The following is a 23269-nucleotide window of genomic DNA, read 5'->3' as shown; positions in this document are numbered from 1 at the left end:
TTCCAACATTTTGTTAATTGTACAGTGCTGTTAATCTAAAATCAATTAATCTAATTGGAAAAGTGCAAATAATTTGAAAAACATGTATAACAATTCATTATGTTATTTAAAGTTAACATACGCAGTAAAGAGCATGTTCATTACTGTATAAACACACCAAGTTATTTGTTCATCATTTGCAGCATCAATTATGAATGTGTAAAAGAAAGCAAATATACAATGCAAATCAATTTAACACAGTAAATGTATATAACAACTTGTAAGATTGCAGATTTTTAGAGCTATTTACATGCAATTCCAGTAATCAGTTTATTGTACAGACACTTTTTAAGCATAGGGAGCTAAAACATAGATATTTCTTCACCATTGGAGTAAATAAGCATGCTTTGTCGATTCTGAGGCTCTGTGTTGTTCCTACAGAAATTTTTGATTAATATGATCCCTGTAAGAACATAAAACACAGGATTCAGGCAGCAGTGTGAGAAAGCCACCATCCGAGAGACGTACATCAAATAGTCTATAGATTCATTCAGCTTACAATCATTAAAAGGAGAGATTTTCCACGAAATCAGAGAGTCCAGAAATATAGCCACATTGTACGGTCCCCATCCCAAGAAAAAAAAACACCACTATGAAAAGGATGAGCTGCACTGTCTTTTTACGAGTGTGAGATGTTGGTCGAAGCAGCCGTCCCAAGATCACAGAGTAGCAAAAAGCAATTATCACAAAAGCGATAATGAAAAAGGAATTTTGCAAGTATGTACTTGACAATTTCCAATTAATTTCACCATCAAAATCACAGAGCAGAACTGCATTGTTGCCGTTGTTTTGAGCATCAATGAATACATCAGTGGGGTTGTGCACAACCGAGTTGAACTTGGCTTGTGGGATAGCAGCACAAAGACTGATGATCCAGATGACTATTGATGTCACATAACAGTGCACGCTCTTTCTAGACATGACCACCGACATGGGATGAACCACGGCCATGTAACAGTGGACGGTCAAAACCGTCAGGAAGATGATGCTGCTGTAATATCCCGTGTAGAACACAAAGTTGCAAGCAGGATCTCCAAGAGTCCAGCCATACATGTAGTAGTAGGCCCAGAAGGGCAGGCCAAAGGTGAAAATCAGATCAGTGAGAGCCAGATTTAACAGAAATGTGTTGTTTAGGGATTCTATCTATCTATCTATCTATCTATCTATCTATCTATCTATCTATCTATCTATCTATCTATCTATCTATCTATCTATCTATCTATCTATCTATCTATCTATCTATCTATCTATCTATCTATCTATCTATCTATCTATCTATCTCTCTATCTCTATCTCTATCTCTCTATCTGATCTTAATAACTTAAATATTAAACCTTAAACAAATTAAGAAATAATCAATGATTGCATTGATAATTGTTGAACATATTCTTCATGTGCACTTCAAAAATATTGAGAGCATAAAATAAGTGCAAATATAACATTTCTTATACTATATTATACAAAACTATAATATCTCAGTGGAATTTATCATCTGTTTTCTGTCTGCTGAGTTATCACTTACCTTTCTGAAATTCTCCAGAGAAAATATGACTGTAATGGTTGATCGCAGAGTTAGCGAGTGTTAAATAAAAAAACTATGAAACTTTCTAGATCAGTTATTGTTCCTATTAGTAAAGAGTACAACCCACCAAAGAGGTTCAAGTCCTATTTTCTGTTCCTTGCCATAAATTAATTCGCAAGATCCTGAGGCCTTGCGATTCGTAGTCAAAAAAGGACTTGAATCAAGAAAGATTAATAAAAATCACACTGAGGTGACCTATATATTTAACACGGATATTAACATGGATATATTTAAATGTATAATTAAAATAAAAAGTAGGCTAAAGGGAAAGTGGCCAAGTATGGTGACCCATACTCGGAATTTGTGCTCTGCATTTAACCCATCCAAGTGTACACACAGTAGTGAACATACACCCGGAGCAGTGGGCAGCCAATGCTGCGGCACCCGGGGAGCAGTTGGGGGTTTGGTGACTTGCTCAAGGGTCTCACCTCAGTCGTGGTATTGAAGGTAGAGAGAGTGTTGGTTATTCACTCCCCCATCTACAATCCCTGCCGGATCTGAGACTCAACCCAACGACCTTCAGGTTACAAGTCCAACTCTCTATCCATTAAGCCACATCTGCCCCTATAATAAAACTAAGTAAAACTACTGATAATAAAATTCTCAGCCCTACATGAGCCCTGTTATAGCCTATCATCTCTTTTTGAGCACCTGCTTCATAAAATTATTCTTCAGAAGCAATTGATAAAACCATAGACGTATATAGACCCTGTCCCAAATGGCACCCTAAACCCTCACGGTCTTCCTCTGAGTCCGCCCTTTCGTGATGTAATGCCTCATTCCCATCTAGAAATTTTTCATGTTCTGGGAATGTTTTCAGCGGCAAGTTTTATTAAAGTTCCCAGAATGTTCTGTTAAAAGGTAGGATAGCATTCTATAAAAACATTCTAAAAATGTTTATTGATAACATTATTAGAACATTATCCTCTAACATTCTAATTAAGATTTAAGTGGGAATCTTTCCATTCGACATTGGATGTGGACTCAAATGTTGCTCAGATGTCTAATTTTGGTTGAAAGTAACCCAACCCTTGTTTGATGACATTCCAACTTCATTAAATAACTCCAAAAACAGCATTACCAGCTTCAGTTATTATAAACCAGGTTGACTTTATTTCTGTCAGACATTTACAAAAGTTCTTATTAAGAAGTGGTTTAGATGTTGATGTCTGTTTGAAAGTAATAGTTTGGTTTTATGTCACCATTATGGTGATACGTGTTTGCTTTAGTTGGGCAATTTGACTCTGCCCAACTGGTCTGTTTTTTTGGGGGGGTTTTTTGGCTCCAAGGGCCGATGTGGTGACGAATTCTGCAGATTATGCACCCCCTAGTACTGGTAGGTTTAGAGGTTTAGGAGATGGTTTGGGGGAGGGGTTAGGATTAGGGTTGGGGTTGGGATTAGGCAACGACTTCAATGAAGGGGTGCAAATCTGGCAGGGGTGCAGAATTTGGCACAACACGGGTCATGCCATGCCAATGGAGTTGAAATATGTATGCCCATATTTAAGTGTAGCATTTGAGGAAGGCTTTAAGACCAAGCAGAATCCTCTGCTGGTGTCCTGACATTTTATCCTACCCATCAGATTTTCCTACCGGGGCTTACTGTGCATGCGCACATCAATATTTTGTCCTTTTTCTAACGCTGAACAGCAATATTTAATGCATCTGCATTACTGTAAAGGGTAGGTTTAGGGTTGGGGTAGGTGTAGACATTAATAAAACAATCTAATAGGTAGAAAAAATTATTTATTGTTGGTTTCTGGTAGCTGTATCCCTTCTAGCCACAACCACGAATATAACACATAATTACTGCATATACACAACTGTAAGGGTAGGTTTAGAGTTGTGGCAGGTGTAGACATTAATAAATCATAATTTAACAGGTAGCATTTTTCGCTAACGGCAATTCCCTTCACCGGCGTACATGTTTTGATTTTGGCAAATCAGTTTGGGCGAATGCAAACAACTTATTGATTATGAGCCCAACATCCAGCAAGGCAGGAAAACATTCAATCTACCTGAGCCTGAGGGAAGACGTCTTTCACTATTGTAAGTTAAAGGGATAGTTCACATAAAAAAGACAATTTTGTCATCATTTACCCTCAAGTAGTTCCCAACCCTGTATGAATGTCTTTGTTCTGCTGAACACAAATGAAGATATTCTGAAGAATGTGGGAAACAGAGCAGTTCTGGGGCACCTTTGACTTCCATAGTATTTTTTTTGTCCTACTATGGAAGTCAATGGTGCCTCAGAACAGCCTGGTTACAAACTTTCTTCAGAATATCTTCATTTGTGTTCGGCAGAACAAAGACATTCATACAGGTTTGGAACTACTTGAGGGTGAGTACATGATGACACAATTTTCATTTTTGGGTGAACTATCCCTTTAATGCTGTTAATAACAGAGGGGTAGAAAATACATTTAAAAAAACAAATTAAGCACCAGAAGCAGCCCACATTCTCTAAGTTTTCTTTAATTGAAAAATATATGGTTGTAAACAGTTGTTAGGCCTATGCTTTCAAATTTTTTGCCATTTGTATTTTCACCTCCTAAATTAGCTTACTACTTGTGCAGTCACAATTCTATAATGGTTCAATTTACTCAGGCTGATGATGACATTTATTTTTTTGCATGACATTAAAATTCTTTTTAGAATAATTGCACATAAATAGGTTAAGCAAAACATAGCCTTATGATTATTTCTGAGGACTTTTTAACTACAGGCAGACATAGTACAGTACAAATATTTTGTTGGAGATATGCGAGCAAAAAATAATAGATAAAAAAAAGGATAATAGAAAGCACAAAGGTGGCGCTGAAAACAATACACTGTATGGGTCAAAATTATAGATTTTTCTTTTATGCCAAAAATCATTAGGATATTAAGTAAAGATCATGTTCCATGAAGATATTTAGTAAATTTCTGTGAATATATCAAAACTTAATTTTTGATTAGTAATATGCATGGCTAAGAACTTCATTTGGACAATTTTAAAGGCAATTTTCTCAATATTTTTATTTTTTTGCACCCTCAGATTCCAGATTTTCAAATAGTTGTATCTCAGATTGTCCTATCCTAACAAACCATACATCCATGGAAAGCTTATTTATTCAGCTTTCAGATTTATAAAACTTTCGAAAAATTGACCCATATGACTGGTTTTGTAGTCTAGGGTTACAAATGTGTTTTCAGTGGTGATCCACTCATTACTTATCATCACATGACACTACTTGTTTATTTACTGCGTTTTTTATCGCTCAACCACACATAGTGCGCTCTGAAGGAGTCTAGTGTTCCGGTTTCGCCTCTGATTGGATTAGCTTGCTGTCAGTCAATCTTAGTACCGCCCCTCTAATGGCAGCACGGAGGGTTGAACTGTAAATAATCGATGAGGAAGTTCATCTTTCTGTATTAAGTATGTCTTTATTTTCATCTATTTGTCATTATATACACATGTTCATCAAATATAAATTAGTTTATACTGACGATAGGTTGACGGTTGTGGCAGAAATGTGATAAAACGCTAAAGTTGTAACGTTAAAGTTTAACAGGTGCGTCTGTCTACCTAGTCTCATTATAATATTTAAGTATTACAAATATGATTTATAGTTTAGTCTGTAATCATAATATTTTTGTAAGGAATTGTGAATTTTGGGCTGTGAAACAAAAGTAAAACTCAAGTGCAGACACACAAAACTGGTCACAACACAATATTACTCCACTATATTATTAGTTTTATCTTATGATACAAATACGTTTAGAATTAAATTGGTAAAAGTATGGGTTGTTGTTGTTGCTTTTTATCACATTGCTTCCTATACCATCATAAACTGTTACAGTTTACTGTTTTATTGTTGTCTTTATTCTTTTAGTGCAACCTTGTTTTTTCCCTTTGCTTTTACAGGCATAATGTTGACTTTATGAATCATCCACACTAACACATGCAGCCTACCATGAGTACAGTGGGAGAAAATCAGCTGCAGAGGATAATCAGAGATTTGCATGGTAAAATCACACACTCAGTGTGATGTATTTGCATGTGCACTCATCAGTCTCCTGACACTGTGATTTTTTTTTTTTTTTAGCTCATACTAGAGACACCGCAAAATCTCCCCATATATTCTGAATCCTCTGTTATCACAGGACATGAAATGTAGTCATATCTAGGTATTCAGCAAGCATGTATCTCCATGTGTAGTTATAGTTGTGATCATGATCTTTGAAATTTGATCCTCTGGTGTTGAATATTCAGTATTAATAATTCTTATAATTGTGACATGCAGTTAATTACTCAAGAGATACATAGAGATATCTAGAAAAAACATAAACTTGTGATTTCCAGAACTTCATAAGTCATGGAGATCCTCAAATGTTTTTGAAATTTGGAAAATGGTTGAACCCAAATCTAAAATGTTAATACAGTTTCCTATAAAATAAAACCAAGCCTTTTTAGACTGTACAAATAATATGTTTGAATCTATATTGCACTGCTTACCATTTAAACACCCTGCTGGAGCTCAGATTCAAATATGTTTGTGCAGATGCAGTTTCTGAGTTGAGCAAAGAACATTGTGAGAATGGCGAACCCATCACCGATGACAGCTCCAGCCTTCACAAGTTCTGCTATAAACTGGAGTACCTACTGCAGGTACGGCACCGTCTTTAAGGCCGTTTTACATTTAATGCTTGAGTTTTCTTTGTTCATCAGGAACTCTTTCTTGAAGTTATACCTAGGCCAGCATGTAATCTGCAGCTAAAGAAATCTGCAGAAATTTCTACAGAATTGTAACAGTTGTCATTCACAAAGTTCTATACATCCTTGACTTTTGTGTCTTCACTGATTTGATTTAAATATTATCTATCAATAATAGTATATAGTGCACATTTGAACAATTTAAAAAGGGTCCAATTATTTTGTGGAGGAAAAAACAAACAAACATAAAATTGCTCATTTACTGCACTTATTATGAACCAGTGGACATAATTTCATTATTTAACTAATTGGTTAAATACATTTTAATTTGACATTTATTTTGATTTAATTGAGTTTTTAAGTATTATTTAAATACTGTTATAGTATTTATCAATATTTTGAATGAACTCTTTTATATTTTAAATTTTCATTTTAATTTAAGTTTTAGAAATTTTGATACGTGCTTTTGCCATTGTTATTATATACAGTAGCTTTAATTATTTAATTTTTATTTCAGTTTGAGTTTTAATGATTTTACTACTTGATTTACAACTTGTAGTTCAGTTAGTTGCCAAGGCAGCATTTCTAATTTTTTTTTAAGTTTTTTGTGTAATATTTATATCTATTTTTCAATTTGATTTCAGTTACCCAAAATAGTTATAGTAAAACTGCAATGTATATCAATTCTGCAGATTTCTGCTCACAATCAGTAAAGAAAATAGGGAACACTTATTCACAATTAACTACGACTTTTCCCTCAATAAATTCCTAATTTGCTGCTTATTAAGGTTTAGGTTTAGGTAAGTTTAGGTATTGGGTAGGATTAGGGGTGTAGAATAAGGTCATGTAGAATAAGGCATTAATATGGGCTTAATTTGTACTAATAAATGGCTAATATTCTAGTAATATGAATGCTAATAAGCAACTAGTCAAGAGTGTTACTATAGAATCTCCTGTGAAAATGACCAATGTCACCAAAATGTTACCAATGAACTAGTTTCTTGTTGTTTAACATTAATATGATGGTGACCTGGATGACTGGGGATCTCCGCATTCATATTTAACAAGACATCATGTTTAGAGCTACTTTGAGATTAACATGTTGACACTTGTGTCCAGTTTGACCAGAAAGAGAGAACCACATTTCTGGGCAGCAGGAAAGACTACTGGGACTATTTCTGTGACTGCTTGGCCAAGATTAAAGGAGCTAATGATGGCATTCGCTTTGTCAAATCAACCCCCGAGGTAATCCACTGCACGAGCCCAAAACTCTGCTATAAAACTCATCTCTTCAGCCCAGCCAGTGCGTGTTTGGCTCCAGACTACCTTCTCATTTGTCTTTTGCACTTTCATGTTGCTGGTTTTCTGAGGTGTTTTTTTTTGTTGTTTTTTTTACATCCGTTTTTTATCTGCACCTCTCTGGAGGGTTTGAAGCAGGAAGCAGTGACACTCAGCCTCAGGTTGGTCATGTGTTATAGGCATTCGACTAGCAGTAGAGACTACATTATACAGACAGACATGTTATTCCTTTAAAAAGGCACACTGTGGGAGACGACCACTAAGCTAAAATATGGAACTTAAGTATTACGTAAACTTCCAGTTCCTGTGGCTCAGTGGTAGAGCATTGTGTTAGGTCATGGGTTCAATTCCCAGGGAACACACATACTGACAAAAAATGTATAGTACTGTAATGCACTTGGATAAAAGCGTCTGCTAAATGCATACATGTAAATGTAAATGTCAACTATTAAGCTTTAGTATTAAACTTTAAGTATCAAATTTTGCCGTGCATCTTATCCTGCATCGTTTGTGCTACTGACATAGTACTTTAAATTCTGTAGCTTGTTGAAGATGCCTGTAGATGTGTGCTGTTACTTTTTTTAATTGACCATACTTGACTTTTCACATAGATTGAAGGAGGGACCTGAGAGAATATTATAGTGTAGAGCTTTTTTTGACTCATTTTTGGATCTTAGTCTGTAAGAAACCACCCGGAACACCCTAAAAACCACCTAGCAGTCACCCACAACATGCAGATTTTTTTCAAACTCACTTATACTGTATAGATTAAAGGTGATCATTCTCTTTGTGTACTGTTCCCGATATAATCAGTTTAAGACATTAACTTGTATTACTCAGATTATAATTTCATTATTATTAGGGCAACCTTTTTTTCTAATTTCAAGAACAACTTTTACTAATGCATACAAAAAGTCTTCAGAATTCATTTTGTACTGAAACGCTGCTTTTTGTGAGTCACAAATCCAGAAATCCAGCATCAGCTGTAGTGTACGTTTTCCATCTGGTGTCCTTATGCTCTTTGGTCACCCACCCACTGTAATCCTCCATCTGCTGTCCCACTGACAGACATTGTTTGTGTTTAGATTGGCATATTACCATACCTTCTCAAACAGTATTTTACAGCATGCACTGTGTAGCATACTAGGTACAGTATTTAGTGTATGAAATACAGAAATGACATATTACTGCATTTGCCCAAATATACAGCATAAAACCAGATCACACTGCATTGAATACTGTATCCCATGATGCAGTGCACTCAGCTTCACCTTCATAATCAGTGTGCCAAATCAACATAACAGAATCAGAATCTTTTCTTGATTCATTATTTGAGCAGACTGCCATCAGTTTGATGGTTTTATACAAAAAAGGAATAAAAATGCAAAATAATGAATTAACATGAACTATAATATAGTGATGTTTATGATTAAGCAGATAATCTGCACACTAACCTTTGAACTCTCAAAAATGATTGTCAGCCATTTCTTGCTCTTTTGTGATGTTCATACGTGTTGTTATCGTTATGCAACATGTCATCTCATTCCAATATCATAAGAACCTTGTGTGTTTTTCAGATGTGATCAACAAAATGAGAAGCTGTAGTGTTGTGGTCAAACAGAAATTGTGTAATTTATACAAAGTTAACCGGAACATATTTCATGCTCGGGTCTCATTTCAAAACATGCTAATCCTTATTAAATGCAAGGCCTTTTTGTTTACTTTGTGTGATTTTAGCTGAAGACATCATTAGGAAAAGGACGGGCTTTCATTCGCTACTGTCTGGTGCACCAAAGGCTGGCAGACACTCTTCAGCAATGTCTTATGAACTACAAAACCACATGGTAATATATTCAACAAAAACATCTTAGTGCGAACTTGTACAGGATGATTGATGCATTGCTCCAAATACATAGCTTTGCTAAAGTACAAAAATCATTTGTATTTTCAGTAAGTGACTAGTAAAATGTTTATGATTTGACATGAACTTAAATACTAAAGATTTTTACTAGCAGTAGTTTCCAAGGCACTATTTCTCATTTTAATTTAGTTTAACTTGATGTTCCACAATAACTAAAACTAAAACTGAAAAAAAAACATATAAAGTAATAAAGAATAAATATTTAAAAAGCAAAAAAAATAAAATAACACTAAAAATAACACTAAAATAAAACTGATGTGCATGTATGCCTCAGACTTACAATCAGACATGTAAACAACCATTTTGGTGGAAACTGCAACCACATTTGGCTTTAAAGTGTGGTCAAAATGTCACGCGAAAACAAAGCGTATGCATGAAGTGTTGCATGCTCTGCTGGCCAACTTTAGAAGGTTTAGATTTCAGCAAATTAGTCTACAATTAATTGCAAATAATTAATTTTAACAGTAATTTGTATCTATTTTGTTTTTGCATGACACAACATAGTCATTTGAATAGAGAATCTTAATGCATTAATGCAAAGCTACTTTTTTTTAACAGACCTGAAAGTGTAGATTCAGTGCGAACTCATCCACACATTAATTTCTCTTCCTCCCTCCGCTTTCACTTCTCTGCAACAAGAAACATCTTGTCTCAAAGTAGCATGCATACATGTAATGTCAGCGATTTTTTTATTATAGTTCTTACAACACAGTTATCCAAATTCCAGTATTTTTTGTTATATTACAAATGCAAAGCTAAATTTAAATTTAGAAATGCACAAGTTATAACTTCTCTCTCCAGTCTTGTTTACAAGTGGTCAATGATTTTTGTTTGTTATTCACAGTGAGTGGTATTATGAACGCAGTCCCTTCCTGAAGTCCCATCTGAAGACTGATATCATCAACCACCTGTATGAACTCAATGAGGTCCATTTTGATGTAGCATCCCGAGGTCACGACCTTGACTCTGACTGGCCCACTTTTGCAAGGTAATTCATGAGAATTCAACCCATGTGTTACAATAGTAAAGTCCCTATTGCAACACATTTAGACTGTAAGACGTTTAAGCGGTTGTATTTTGCAGATTTAATAGCAACATTACAGCATACATAAGCTGTGAATGAACTAATGTTAGCAAAACAAATGACATGGTTTTTATTTGCACATCACACATACAGAAAGACTCTGGGATCAGCTATCTCACCCGCCCATGTGTGGAAACCACCCAGTCGCTGCTCTAGTGTCAACAGTCTGGTTAGCAGTTATTCACAGGTTTGGTAACACATTAGAAACACCTTAGACTTTAGAAACATCATTAAAAGGATCTCTTCTGTTTATATCCTTATCTCTGGTTCTGTACCTAATATATAATAAACATAAATACACATTGGCAGATTTATCAGTTAATTTATTCGTTCTGTTTCTTTTTCTAGCTTTAAAAAGTAATGTGTTTCATTATTTACCCCAAAAAAGTACAGTACCTAACTCTCCACTATAGAGCAGTGTTATTTCATTATTATTTATATACTATATTGACAGTATCTATTAATATTTTGTATAGGTTTTATATGTATGTGTATTATATATATGTATATATATATATATGTATGTATATATATGTATATGCGTGTGTGTGTGTGTGTGTGTGTGTGTGTGTGTGTGTATATATATATATATATATATATATATATATATATATATATATATATATATATATTAGGGCTGGACCAGAATATTCGTTCGGTGGGTTTGCATTCGATTTTCAATTTTGAGATTCGAATATCCTTCTTTTTTTTTTCGCACACCTGGCATCCCCTGCGAAAAGGTTCTCAACTTGTCCGCCGCCTGGCTGAACATCTGCACCAGCAACAGACCGTTCGCCAATGAAAGACGTTCGTGCTGACCTTTAGCATGCATATATGAGCCCGCTTGCCGCACATCTACATTTGAAATAATGAACTTAAGCGCACAAAAGACGCAGCATGTGAACGGACCCTCTGCTATCACAAAACCGAATGCGATGCATGTGTTTTCTTTCAGTCAACTGTCCCGAGATGTGAGCGAAAGTCTTGGGTCAGCGTGCAGTAGCTCTTGTAGTGCGGACGAGATGCGCCGATGTGAAGCCGCTTTGAGAGAGTGAAAAAGAGAAGACACGATACAGCTGAATCACTCATGCTGTTTTCAAATGACTGATTTAATCTGATATTTTGTGTGGATTTATTCACTCATCTAACCTACATGCTATATTCAATAAACGTTTGCAGGAATTTCCCTCATTACAAACTCGAAAGCTGCAGGAATGAGTAAAACTATGCGATATACACACAAATTCATGACCTGATTAAATATAACTCTATTATACAGAGATTTGTGAAGTAAAATTCCATGACTTTTACAGAACTTTTCCAGGCCTAGAAATTGCTGTTTTAAAATTTCATAGCTTTTCCAGGTTTTTCATGACCGTACGAACCCTATAAAAGCAACTGCACGCTTTATTCTGGGACCTCTCAATTTACAAATTAAGCACTGGGCTACCTTATTAAAAGTATTGCTCTTAACAGACCTGTGTGTGTTTTGTATCACAAGATAAATGAAGTGCAGTGTCTATTCTCTGAGCATATAAGCCCTGCCCTCGTGAAGCGCACCGCTTCCGGCTCGCGCTGTTCTGCCACACCTGCCACTGTTGAAGTCACTGGATGAACGGTTCTCGACACAATAAAAATGCAAACAGACAGACAGACGCACAGAGATTCCTGCATTTATTAGAGAGAAGAATATGTTCAGCCCCTCCCTCCGAAGCTTCGAATATTCAGTGTTGATTACTATCGAAGCTTCAAAGCTCAAAAAATGGTATTTGGACCAGCCCTAATATATAATACTATTTTATATTGTTTTAATGATTTTGTTATATGCTTTTGCCTATTTTCCTTTGTTTGTACCACCAATCTAATTTGCAATTTAATACCACAATACCAGTATTTTGATATGTCAGTATTGACAAATAGACCAATGTGAGTGAATGCATTTTGTTTTTTTTCTTCTTTTTTTTGGGTTTAGATTTGTTTACCTAATGCTATGCAGTCACATAGTCGCTGTCAATTAATTTAAATCTCTTTTCCCTCATGCAGCAAGCTCAAGAGTTTCTTCCAGGCCAAGATTTTGGCTCAAGTCTTTTAGGTGATCTCGGGGAATTAGGTGAGTTGTCCTGTAGTGCTTCTGAGGACCTGCGCATTGAGCTTGACCAGTCAGAGGTGAGACAACAAGAGCTCCAAGAGAAGATCAGGCAACTCACCAATGAAGCAGCTGATCTAAAGGGCGTGGTCAAAGACCTACAGGGGCAACTCTTGGCTCATGTTCCTAATCAAGAGAAAGAAGAAGATCAGGCGGTGGTGAAAGCTGTTAGAGAGTTCACAGATTGCCTCCATACTACCATACAGGGACTGGAGGCTCCAGAGACATCAGAACGCAACCTAGAAGCCAAACTGAGCATTGCAGAGAACAGAAACATGGAGTTGCTAGTAAAACTCGATGGAGCTCTGAGCGAAAAAGGACAGCAGGCCGCCAACTACTGCGACTCGGCCTGGAAGATCCAAGAGCTCCTGACCAAGTTAAAGGAGGTTGAGGAAGAGAGGATTGAGTATAAACGAGAAAGGGAAGATCAGGCGAGACTTGCCCAGGAGCTGAAGCTTCAGGAAGAGAAACTAAAGGAGATGGAAAACAAACTGGAAACTTGTAGAGTGTCTGCCGACAAAGACCAAACAACTGCAATGCAGCAGGCTGATGACCTGCAGATGACCATCAACCGCCTTCAAGGAGCACTTTCTCTGAAGGAGCGGGAAACGGGGAACCTACGGACTCAGCTGCAGGACATGCAGAGAGCACTGGAGACCAAGGACGGTCAACTGGAGGAGCACAAGAAAAGGATAGAAGAGGAGCTACAACATAAAAGCATGCTTGAAGAACAACTAAATGCAAAGGTGACTGAGTTGTCCTCTGTTGCCCAAAAGATCCGGCAACTGGAGAATCTCAATCAGCGGTTGACCTCGGAGAGTCAGAGCTTCCAAACACAAGCCAAGAAACTGGAAGAGTACAAGAACCAGTGCACAAGTTTAATGGAGATCAATGCCAAGCTGATCCAAACAGTGAAGAGAAATGAAGAGTGCAGCAAGGAGCTGGTGCAAGCCAAGACCGCTCTAGAAAGAGAACTGATTACCACACAGGCCTCTGAGAAGCAACTGAGAACCAGATTAGAGTCAGCTGGGCTGACAGTGGATAACCAAAATCTTGAGGAGTGCATACAGAATGGCCAGGCGAACAGCGAGGAAACCGAAATCAAACAACTTGGAGAGAATAGTATAATAAGCCTGGAAGAACTAAATGAGAGACCTGCAGTCCAGGAGAACAAGAAGGCGACTTCTATTCACCTTCGGGAGGCTAATGAATCCTCAAGAACAGATAATGGAGAATCCACTTTAAGGTTGGCTCTGGCTGAGGCCCAACTTGAACTCAACATGAAGGAGGTTTCTAGACTCCAGGAAGAGGTCATGGAGCTCCGGTCGCAGCTATTGGTGAGCTCAGAGGAGAAAATAAAGATCCAGGCTCTGCAGGAAGTGACGGAAGCTTCCAGAGAAGATCTCCGGGCTCAGACGGAGCAACTAAAATCCCAGGTGGAGGAGCTAAACCGTAGGCATGTGGAGGAACTGCTGCGTTGCCGAGAAAGAGAGAACGCTCTGGTAAAGGAGAGGGATATGGAGGCCCATGTGCGGGCAGAAATCCAAACAAACCTGACTGCCGTGAGGGAAGAGCTTCACATGTTGAAGACGCAGAACAGCACCCTTGCACTTGAGAATGGAGAGGCTTGTGAGGCCTTACACAGGGCCAACACTGAGACAGCAGAGCTTGGGGTTCACGTTTGCATGCTGACGGGACAGAACGAGGAGGCACAGTTGCGATGGGAAGAGCTTTCTACCAAACTACAGGAGCTACAGATGGAGGCGCAGGAAGAGGTGGAAACTCGAAGTGATTCAATGGAGGCCTTGAGAAAAGATAATGCAAGACTCCAAGAGCAGCTAAAGCAGACTGAAGGACTCCCAGAAGCCATGCAGAAGTTGCAGGAGAGACTTGAAAAAGTGGAAGAAGAAGCCAAAAGTGTCCAAGAGATACGACAAAGGGAAGTGGATACACTGAGGTCCCAGTTGAGCGATGAAGCTGTGCACCATCAAAATCAAGTGCAGGTAATTGAAGTAAAAAATCTCATAGGTTGGTTGGTTTTGTTCTGTTTTGTTCAGGCTGTTTATGGATGTCTTTCTGAAGGGTCTGAATGAGGAACTGGATGCATTAAGGAAGAGGCTGGAGAATGAAGTAGAGAAAGTCTCAAGCCTTGAGTCCAACGTTTTGGAGCTTGAGGTATCTTGATCTTATTACCATAGATGGCTGTTGAGGCCAATTCACATTACTTGCCATTTCATTACCTAAGATGAATGATAAACACCAACCTGTGAATGAATCAAATCTACCCTATATTGATGCATTGAATAGTTTGCTATAATTCTGGCAACTGTTAAACAACCTAGTTTTGGGGCTGTTCATGTGGAACATGCTTTTTCGTTCCACTGCGCTGCTTTTTAATAGTTTTTGTATGCAAATGTGCTCTAGATGGATGCCTTTGAGACATTTCGACATGTTGCTCTGCTTTTTTAGCATCTCCAATCATAATGATATTGACATTTTTGTTTAAAGTATTAAGCATGTTAGACTCTAAAGTAAATGTTGAGGTGGTTAAAGATCCCCAACCCTAATTATTTAAATCAGTAGTATTTTAAATGCAGGAAAATCAACACATTTTTGCATCCTTATGTTTCCTTGTGTTTAAAAGTCTGTCAACAGTGATTACAGTCAGATGATCGAAAAGAAAAATGCCCTCATTGATGATTCTGAAACTGTAATTAATCAGAAAGAGGAACAGATAAAAAGCCTTAGAGTGGACATAACAAGGTAAGAGATTTCTCTACTGCTTTTGAGCTGGTCCATACATTAAAAATGCAGTACTAACATGTAGGAGGGTTTTCAGTTTCTACTAGTTGTTTTGAACATCCGCTGGCCTGATTCTTATTTTTTGTCAGAGCTGAGGAGGAACTGGCTCTTACTCAGAAGTCCTGTAATGAACTGGGTGTAAACTTAAGCAGAAGTGCGATGGAGACACAAGCCATTGAACTGAAGATGTCTTCTGAGATAGATGACCTTTATCGTACCAAAAAGAATCTGGAGGAGAGGCTCATTGAGCTCATAAGGTGACTTATACACAGTAGTTACCTACCATGGTTTTCCACTTTTCTAACACATCAGAATACAGTATATGTTCCCTACAACCCAAAGAAATGCATTTGAAAATTCCTGTATCTGCTAAATTGTTGCAAGTAGTTTTTCATAGAACTCTGGCACCCCCTGTAGGGACAAAGATGCTTTATGGCAGAAGTCTGATGCACTGGAGTTTGAACAGAAACAGAGAGCTGAGGAACAGACAGACAGAGATGTCACATACTGTCTGAGTTGCCACAGCCACTTCACTTGGATGCTGCGCAAGCATAGCTGCAGGTCAGGGGTAAAACTTTAAAGGGAAATGGCATTTTTGGTAAATTATGTTCTTCTTGCATTCAGTAGCTAGAGGCAATGGAGTATTTACTACTTTTTTACCCTTGAAATTGCCAGTGACAGGTCATTTTGTCCAAGCTGTGTTTGACAAAGGTTGTCATGTTGTTTTTATATATATAATGTTAAATTTAGGATTTAAGATAAATGGACAAGGCCTTCATAAGGGTTTCATCTGATTTTTGTGGTGACAGTTGTTAAAGTTACTATTGTAAACATTCAATATACTTATCCCACCCCCAACTTGCTCTGATTGGTAAATCATCCATCTGATTAGAGCAGCTTGTTTTTAACTACAAAACACATCGTTGTAGCATAATATTGGCAAATAGTTGTAATATAATATTTTAAAAGTTATTACAAATTTTGTTGACTATTTGCTCTGTTTTTGATTGTTGTTGTATGTAGACATAAAAGAATAATATTATTAGCCTATATCATTAAAAAATAAATATAGCTACACAACACTACACTATAGATTTTTTAATGATTTTGAAAGATGTCTCTTATGCTCACAAGGCTGCATTTATTTGGTCAAAAATAGAGATTTTTGAAATTTAAATCTTTTTTAAAATTCTAGATGCTTTACTCCCACTGGACATTTAAACGGTCATGTATATATTTGTATTTTCTATGTTTTGAGCAGGTTCTGTGGTCGCCCATTCTGTTATCACTGCCTTGTTCGTGATGCAAGTAGCAACATGCGCTGTTGTAAGGACTGCTTTAATCGGCGCAGTTCTGGACAAGGGGACCTGGGCAGTCCTTTACGTTCAGCCCACAGCCCAATATCAAGCCCCACACGAACGAGCACACCTGTCCCAGGTAAGGTGTTACAGAAGGCATAACAAACATACTTTGCAACCATTAAGGGTTTTATGTGATTTAATATTGACTGTGAATTTATTGTAAATGCCTTAAATGTAAAATGAAAATGCATACTGGTTGAATATCATCTGATCTTTCTTCAGATAATGGGTTGTAATTCATTGTGTAATGTGAATGATGTCCTCACAGGGGCACTGATGTCCCCTCGGCCTGATGACACAGCATATGACATCATCACAGAAGAGGAAGTGAACTGTGTCCATGACAGCAACTCCTTATACTACACTGCTGTGCAGCCCTCAGAGACACAGCAGCTGTGAGAAATACACACACACCTACCTGTCATGTTAACCCAGATTGTCTGCACTTAACACAACATGCTGAATTTGTGCTGAAGTAAGAAGTAAAATTAAATTTGCTCCTGCTGAGCTGAACTCAGTTTCATCATTGGATTTATTTTCATTTATCAGAGCAAATCTGATTTGAACACATGGTGCCTGCCAGTGTATCTTAATGTACTGCTAAGTAAACATAATATCGAAACTTGCTGGCTTTGTTTCAGTTTCATTTGTCACTTGCTATGATTTGCACTCGTCTGTAGTCTCGGGTTAAATAAGGATACGACAGGAAATGACATGTAAGTGCATATATATCTGCAGAAGCAGCAGTGACATCACCAGCACAGAAAATTCAGATGAGCTGATTGGCTCCGTTCAGGACGCTGAGATCTGCCTGCTAAAATCTGGAGAGATGATGTGAGTCACACAACACTCATGATGGGTCCTTATGATTTATGCACTATTATTTGTTATGATTATTATTATTGGTGTAAAATAAATAAATAAATCTAGTGTTTTGACAGTGAATAAGACACGTCACATTCTTGATTGATCCTGATGTTCTTATGATTTTTGCACAATTATTATTATTAAAAAAATCAAGTATTGAATAAAATCTATTATTATTATTAAATAAAATAAATCTGGTATTGCAATATTTTGTCATTCCTATTCATGTAAGACACACAGCGATCAAGATGGATCCTGGTGCCCTTATAATTTTTGTAAAACGATTCTGATGGCCTTTTTTGATTTTTGCAAAATAATTGTTAATAGTAATAGTAATAATAATTAGATTTCATCTAATCATCCTACTACTTTTCTGCTTGATCCTATTCCATCTCATCTCCTTCAAGCTATTTCTCCTGCAGTTGTACCTGCACTCACTCACATCATTAACACATCCCTTCACACTGGTGTTTTTCTTTCAGCATTTAGAGAGGCTCGTATAACCCCATTACTTAAGAAACCCACCCGTAACCCATCTCTTTTAGAGAACTACAGACTGGTTTCCCTTTTCATTGCAAAAACACTTGAATGAGCTGTGTTCAACCAAGTCTCTGCCATTCTCACACAGAACAGCAACCAGTCTGGTTTCAGAAGTGGACATTCAGCCGAGACTACCTTGCTCTCAGTTGTTGAAGCCCTAAGACTAGCAAGAGCGGATTCCAAATCTTCAATACTTCTCTTGCTGGATCTGTCCACTGCTTTTGACACTGTTAACCACCAGATCCTCCTGTCAACCCTATTGGCAAAGGGCATCTCGGGAACCGCACTCCAGTGGTTTGAGTCTTACCTATCAGATAGGTCCTGGAGTGCCTCAGGGCTCAGTTCTTGGACCACTTCTCTTCTCTGTCTGTATGGCATCACTGGGCTCTGTCATTCAGAAACATGGCTTTTCATATCACTGCTATGTTGATGACACTCAACTCTACCTCTCATTCCATCCTGATAATCCGACGATAGCTGCTCACATCTCAGCTTGTCTAACAGACATTTCTTGCTGGATGAAGGACCACCTTGAACTCAAGCTTGCTAAGACAGAACTGCTTGTGGTTTCATCAAACACATTTCACCATCCATTTAGGCACATCAACCATAACTCTTTCAAAAACAGCCAAAAATCTTGGAGTTATGATTGATGATCAGCTGACTTTCTCAGACCACGTTGCCAAAACTGCCCAGTCCTGCAGATTTGCTTCATTTAACATCAAGAAGATCAGGCCCTTTCTTTCGGAACATGCTTTACTCCTTGTGGGTGGTGATGGCGCAGTGGATAAGACACATGCCTTTGGTGTGAGAGACCCTGGTTCGAATCCACTGTGAGACACCAATGTGTCCCTGAGCAAGACACTTAACCCCTAGTTTCTCCAGAGGCGTGCGACCTCTGACATATATAGCAATTGTAAGTCGCTTTGGATAAAAGCGTCAGCTAAACGAATAAATGTAAATGTAAATGTACTCCTTGATCAGGCGCTTGTTCTGTCCAGGCTGGACTACTGCAATGCTCTCTTGGCAGATCTTCCAGCAAGTTCTATCAATTTGCACTGGTTACCAATAGCTGCTCGCATAAAATTCAAAGCATTAATGTTTGCCTACAAAACCACCACTGGCTCTGCACCCCTTTACCTAAATTCATTACTTCAGACTTATGTACCCTCTAGAAGCTTGCGTTCTGCAAATTAATGTTGCTTTATCGTGCCATCCCAAAGACTTTTAAATTAAATGTTCCCTCTTGGTGGAATGACCTGCCCAACTCTATCCGAGCAGTCCTTAGCCATCTTCAAGAATCGGCTAAAAACACATCTCTTCCATCTTTATTTGACCCTCTAACTCTAGCACTCTCTTTTCTAATTCTATTCTTTAAAAAAAAAAAATTGCACTAGCTTTTCTAATCTTTTTGTATTTTATCTATTTGTTTTCTTTTTATTTATACAATTAACAAAAGCAAAAAAGGCCTCTAACACTAGCTTGCTCTATTCTTTTTCTATAAGAAAAACTTTGCTACGTATATTGCATTAAGCTAATTGAGACTTGTTATAGCACTTGCATATCATTGCTCTTTTGTTGATTTTGATTGCTTTTATTGTCCTCATTTGTAAGTTGCTTTGGATAAAAGCGTCTGCTGAATGACTAAATGCAAATATTATTATTGTAGCAATAAAATAAATCCAGAATGGCAATATTTATTTATTCACCATTGTGTTTTGTTTCACAGGCTGTCTGTGCCGTTCAGTGTGGAGGACGTGGTTCAGTTTGGCGATAAGTCCAGAGAGCTCTTCATCAGGTCCAACTGTTACAGTGTCATTCTCATAACCTCTGCACAACCGGGTTTTACGATCAGCTGGGTCTTCTCCTCCGAACCCAAGAGCATCGCCTTCAGCGTGGTCTACAGAGAGAACCTAGATACGCCTCCAGAACAGGCCAAGGTAACATACGCATGACATACGGCACTGTGACGCTTACAGCCTTTGCCATAAATTTATCAGCATTTCTCAGTTTATTGCTCCATGTGCCAACCCCGCTATTAAAATGCTTGGAAATGAACTCTGCCAAAGTGCCAGCTTATGTCATATCGCTGCTGTCCAGCCAATTTATATACGCTTGCACACAAAATTGATTCTGTTGGCTCTATATTTGTAGTTTTCTGGTTAGAAATTTAGCTATGTTTTAACTATGTATATTTATACCAGTCGATGACTTATATTATGTTGTAGGTTGTATAACACATCACGTGAAATAAACGAAGCAATGTTTCTCTTTTTGTTCTTTGATTTCACTTAGTTAACAGTTAAGTTACTGCACCCAGAATTTAGTGATTTCAGTGTTAGATGTGGTATTACAATACTTATTTTTTTTTCATATATGTTTTTCATATGCATTTTTCAAAAGATATATGTTTATTATTATATTAAAACATCATATTACTAGGCATATCCAAACAAGCTACATTAAATATTTCAAACGACACTGCCGGTCAAAAGCTTGTCGGATTTGATGAAATTAAAATAGATGAATATTTTTATTCAGTAATAATGCATTCAATTGATCAAAAGTGAAGAAATTCATAATGTTGTAAAATATTTCCATTTCAAATACATTTTGTTCTTTTCAAACTTTCTACATTTCTATATTATAAAAGAATGCAGAAACTGTTTGTAACACTGATAATAATCAGAAATGTTTCTTGAGCAGCAGATCATTAGAATGACACTGAACATTGTACATTTTAAAATATATTACAATAGAAAACACTTTAAATTGTAATAATATTTCACAATTTTGCTGTATTTTCGATCAAATAAATGCAGCCTTTGCTGTATAACCTGTCAAAGCGTTGATAAGAAGAGGATGATGTCCAGACAGCCTTAGTGTAATAATGAATGGATCCTCAAACCTATTTTTTATCTTTCAGGTTCTGATCCCTCTGACAAGATGTAACTCTCATAAAGAAACAATTCAGGGTCAGCTGAAGGTCAGGAACTCTGGAGAATATACTCTTATCTTCGACAACTCCTTCTCAAGGTTCGTACTGAGATCAGTTAATTCCTCCAGCAGATCTTCTGTCGTTCTCTCTTAAACTCTGTTCATGTTTTTTTGGTCTTCCTGTTTGCAGGTTCCTCTCGAAGAAAGTCCAGTACAAACTGAGTATAGAGAAGCCAGAGGTCTGCAATGGAAGTGATTGTTCTTCATAGGAAATAGAATCACACACACTTGTGTCTGTACCAGGTCACGGTATGGCTTGTCCAGGAATATGGCTGTTTATCAAGCCCAACTTGTAATGCTGCTTTCAAAGAGTTACATGGTGAATCTCACAAAACATGTCTAAATCCCACAATCAAATGAAAGAAATGAGAAATTATACTTTATAATGAAATAAAGTACATTTTAAGACATTATTTTCTCCACGAATCCCTTATCCTATTTCATGCAAAAATCAAATCACATATTTGCAAGTAAATAAAATCTTTACGTATCTAATTAAAAAAATAAATGAAATGAACCTCAATATGCATTACATTAGTGAGAATTTGAGGGAGAAATGTGTGGATTTGTCAAGAAAATGTATGTCTAAATAAATAAATACATACATCTTCCTTATGCAAAATAATAGTTTCTTATTTTTGTTCATTTGATTTTGGGGTGAAATATGACCTGGACATATTGTGAGATTCACTCTCTATGTACTTCAAAAGCTGCACGATTGCTCTTTATTCATAACCTTTTTATGAATGATTTTAATACACACTTGGCGAACACTAATAGCCAGAATGGTACAATATCTCTGACAAACTTATCTCGGAAATGGACAGCCAAAAAAAAAAGTACTCATTGAAGGAAAGCCCCCTGAAATTTGCTGTGGTCAGTAGATAGATAAAGGTTTTTATAGCATTATGCACTACAGAAAAGCTTTAATACTGTGTTTTTTAATGAAATTATTCATATAGATAAGAAGGAAATGCTTATACTTCATCAGGTTACTTGCATACAGGGACATCTTTAACATATGGATATTAGATATATGGAATAAAAATAAGTCTAACAGATGGGGAAAAAAATCAGGAATTTTAAGCTGACATAAATAGAAAATAATTATAAATAATCTAAATATAGGAAACTAATCTATTTTCTTATGAGATTGCATAGTGTGTCTCTCATAATACGGGCATGGTAGATATTTTTCACAGCTTCATAAGTCAGCTATGACTTTGCAGACATATAATCTGTATTCTGAAGGGACGAGTACACAGTAATAAGAGGAAACTCCATTTCCTGGCCGTCTTGTTTATTTTCAACCAAAAAATGCTTTTTCATTCGGCTGACAGCAGGGAAAAATTTATAAGCAATAACTCAATGACTGTGTTTTTTGCATAAATAAGATTGGCAGTGCAATAACAGATAACTCCAGCCTGAAGAAGGTGGACATTGTATATGGCAATTTTTGTAATGGCTTAATTTGAATAATAAGCATTGATTCTTCACTGTTGCACTTTCTGAATGTGTTTCAGAGGCTGATGACAGCACTTGATCAGAGTACTGTAGCAGTCATTTTTTATGTGCAGTTACTGTAAAGGGTTGTGAAATAACAGTAATGTTATATTACAACTAGTTTGAAATGGAGCTGAATTAAAACTACTTGGTGGCGTGACTCTACGTTTGACCCAGTGTACTGTGTATCCATTAATGTTTTCTCCCTCAGGCCTACAATTGATATCTAATTGTTTAAATTCAATTTACCGTATCTGAGGCATTCAATGACAACAGAAACTAGTTTTGTCTTTCATTTGACCAAACACACACACACACACACACTTTTACAGTAGTACACATACGATGGAGGGTATACCTTGAAATGTTATTTTAGTAATATTTATATAATATTATAGCATTATTAATGCTTTGAATTAGCTTAAATTTTAG

General features: G+C 36.9%; 1 protein-coding gene and 1 pseudogene across 3 annotated transcripts; one reads left to right on the top strand and one right to left on the bottom strand.

Annotated features, from left to right (window-relative positions):
- Positions 1-341: 341 nt before the first annotated feature.
- On the bottom strand, positions 342-1173 carry LOC306845770 (chemokine XC receptor 1-like; annotated as a pseudogene). Its single transcript has one exon. The product of its transcript is annotated as a chemokine XC receptor 1-like (transcript).
- A 3730-nt stretch (positions 1174-4903) lies between these two features.
- LOC306846086 (FYVE and coiled-coil domain-containing protein 1-like) lies at positions 4904-23014 on the top strand. 2 transcript variants are annotated; one of them, XR_013782042.1, is made up of 19 exons: positions 4904-5039; positions 5529-5629; positions 6166-6272; positions 7437-7562; positions 9354-9460; positions 10382-10525; positions 10715-10808; positions 12665-14770; positions 14850-14942; positions 15412-15530; positions 15659-15826; positions 15987-16130; positions 16831-17006; positions 17199-17325; positions 17669-17764; positions 20067-20277; positions 21264-21373; positions 21465-21645; positions 22020-23008. XR_013782042.1 is itself a non-coding variant. In XM_079379193.1 (18 exons), the coding sequence occupies exons 2-18, from the start codon at positions 5566-5568 to the stop codon at positions 21541-21543; spliced, it is 4071 nt and encodes a 1356-aa protein (XP_079235319.1). In that variant the 5' UTR covers positions 4904-5039; positions 5529-5565; the 3' UTR covers positions 21544-23014. The 2 variants fall into 2 exon arrangements, 1 of the variants encoding a protein (XP_079235319.1); XM_079379193.1 differs by having other exon boundaries at positions 21465-23014.
- Positions 23015-23269: the final 255 nt, after the last annotated feature.

The sequence above is a fragment of the Barbus barbus genome (assembly GCF_936440315.1).
Source record: "Barbus barbus genome assembly, chromosome: 26".
Classification (NCBI taxonomy): domain Eukaryota; kingdom Metazoa; phylum Chordata; class Actinopteri; order Cypriniformes; family Cyprinidae; genus Barbus; species Barbus barbus.
This window is presented reverse-complemented; position numbering and strand designations above follow the sequence as displayed.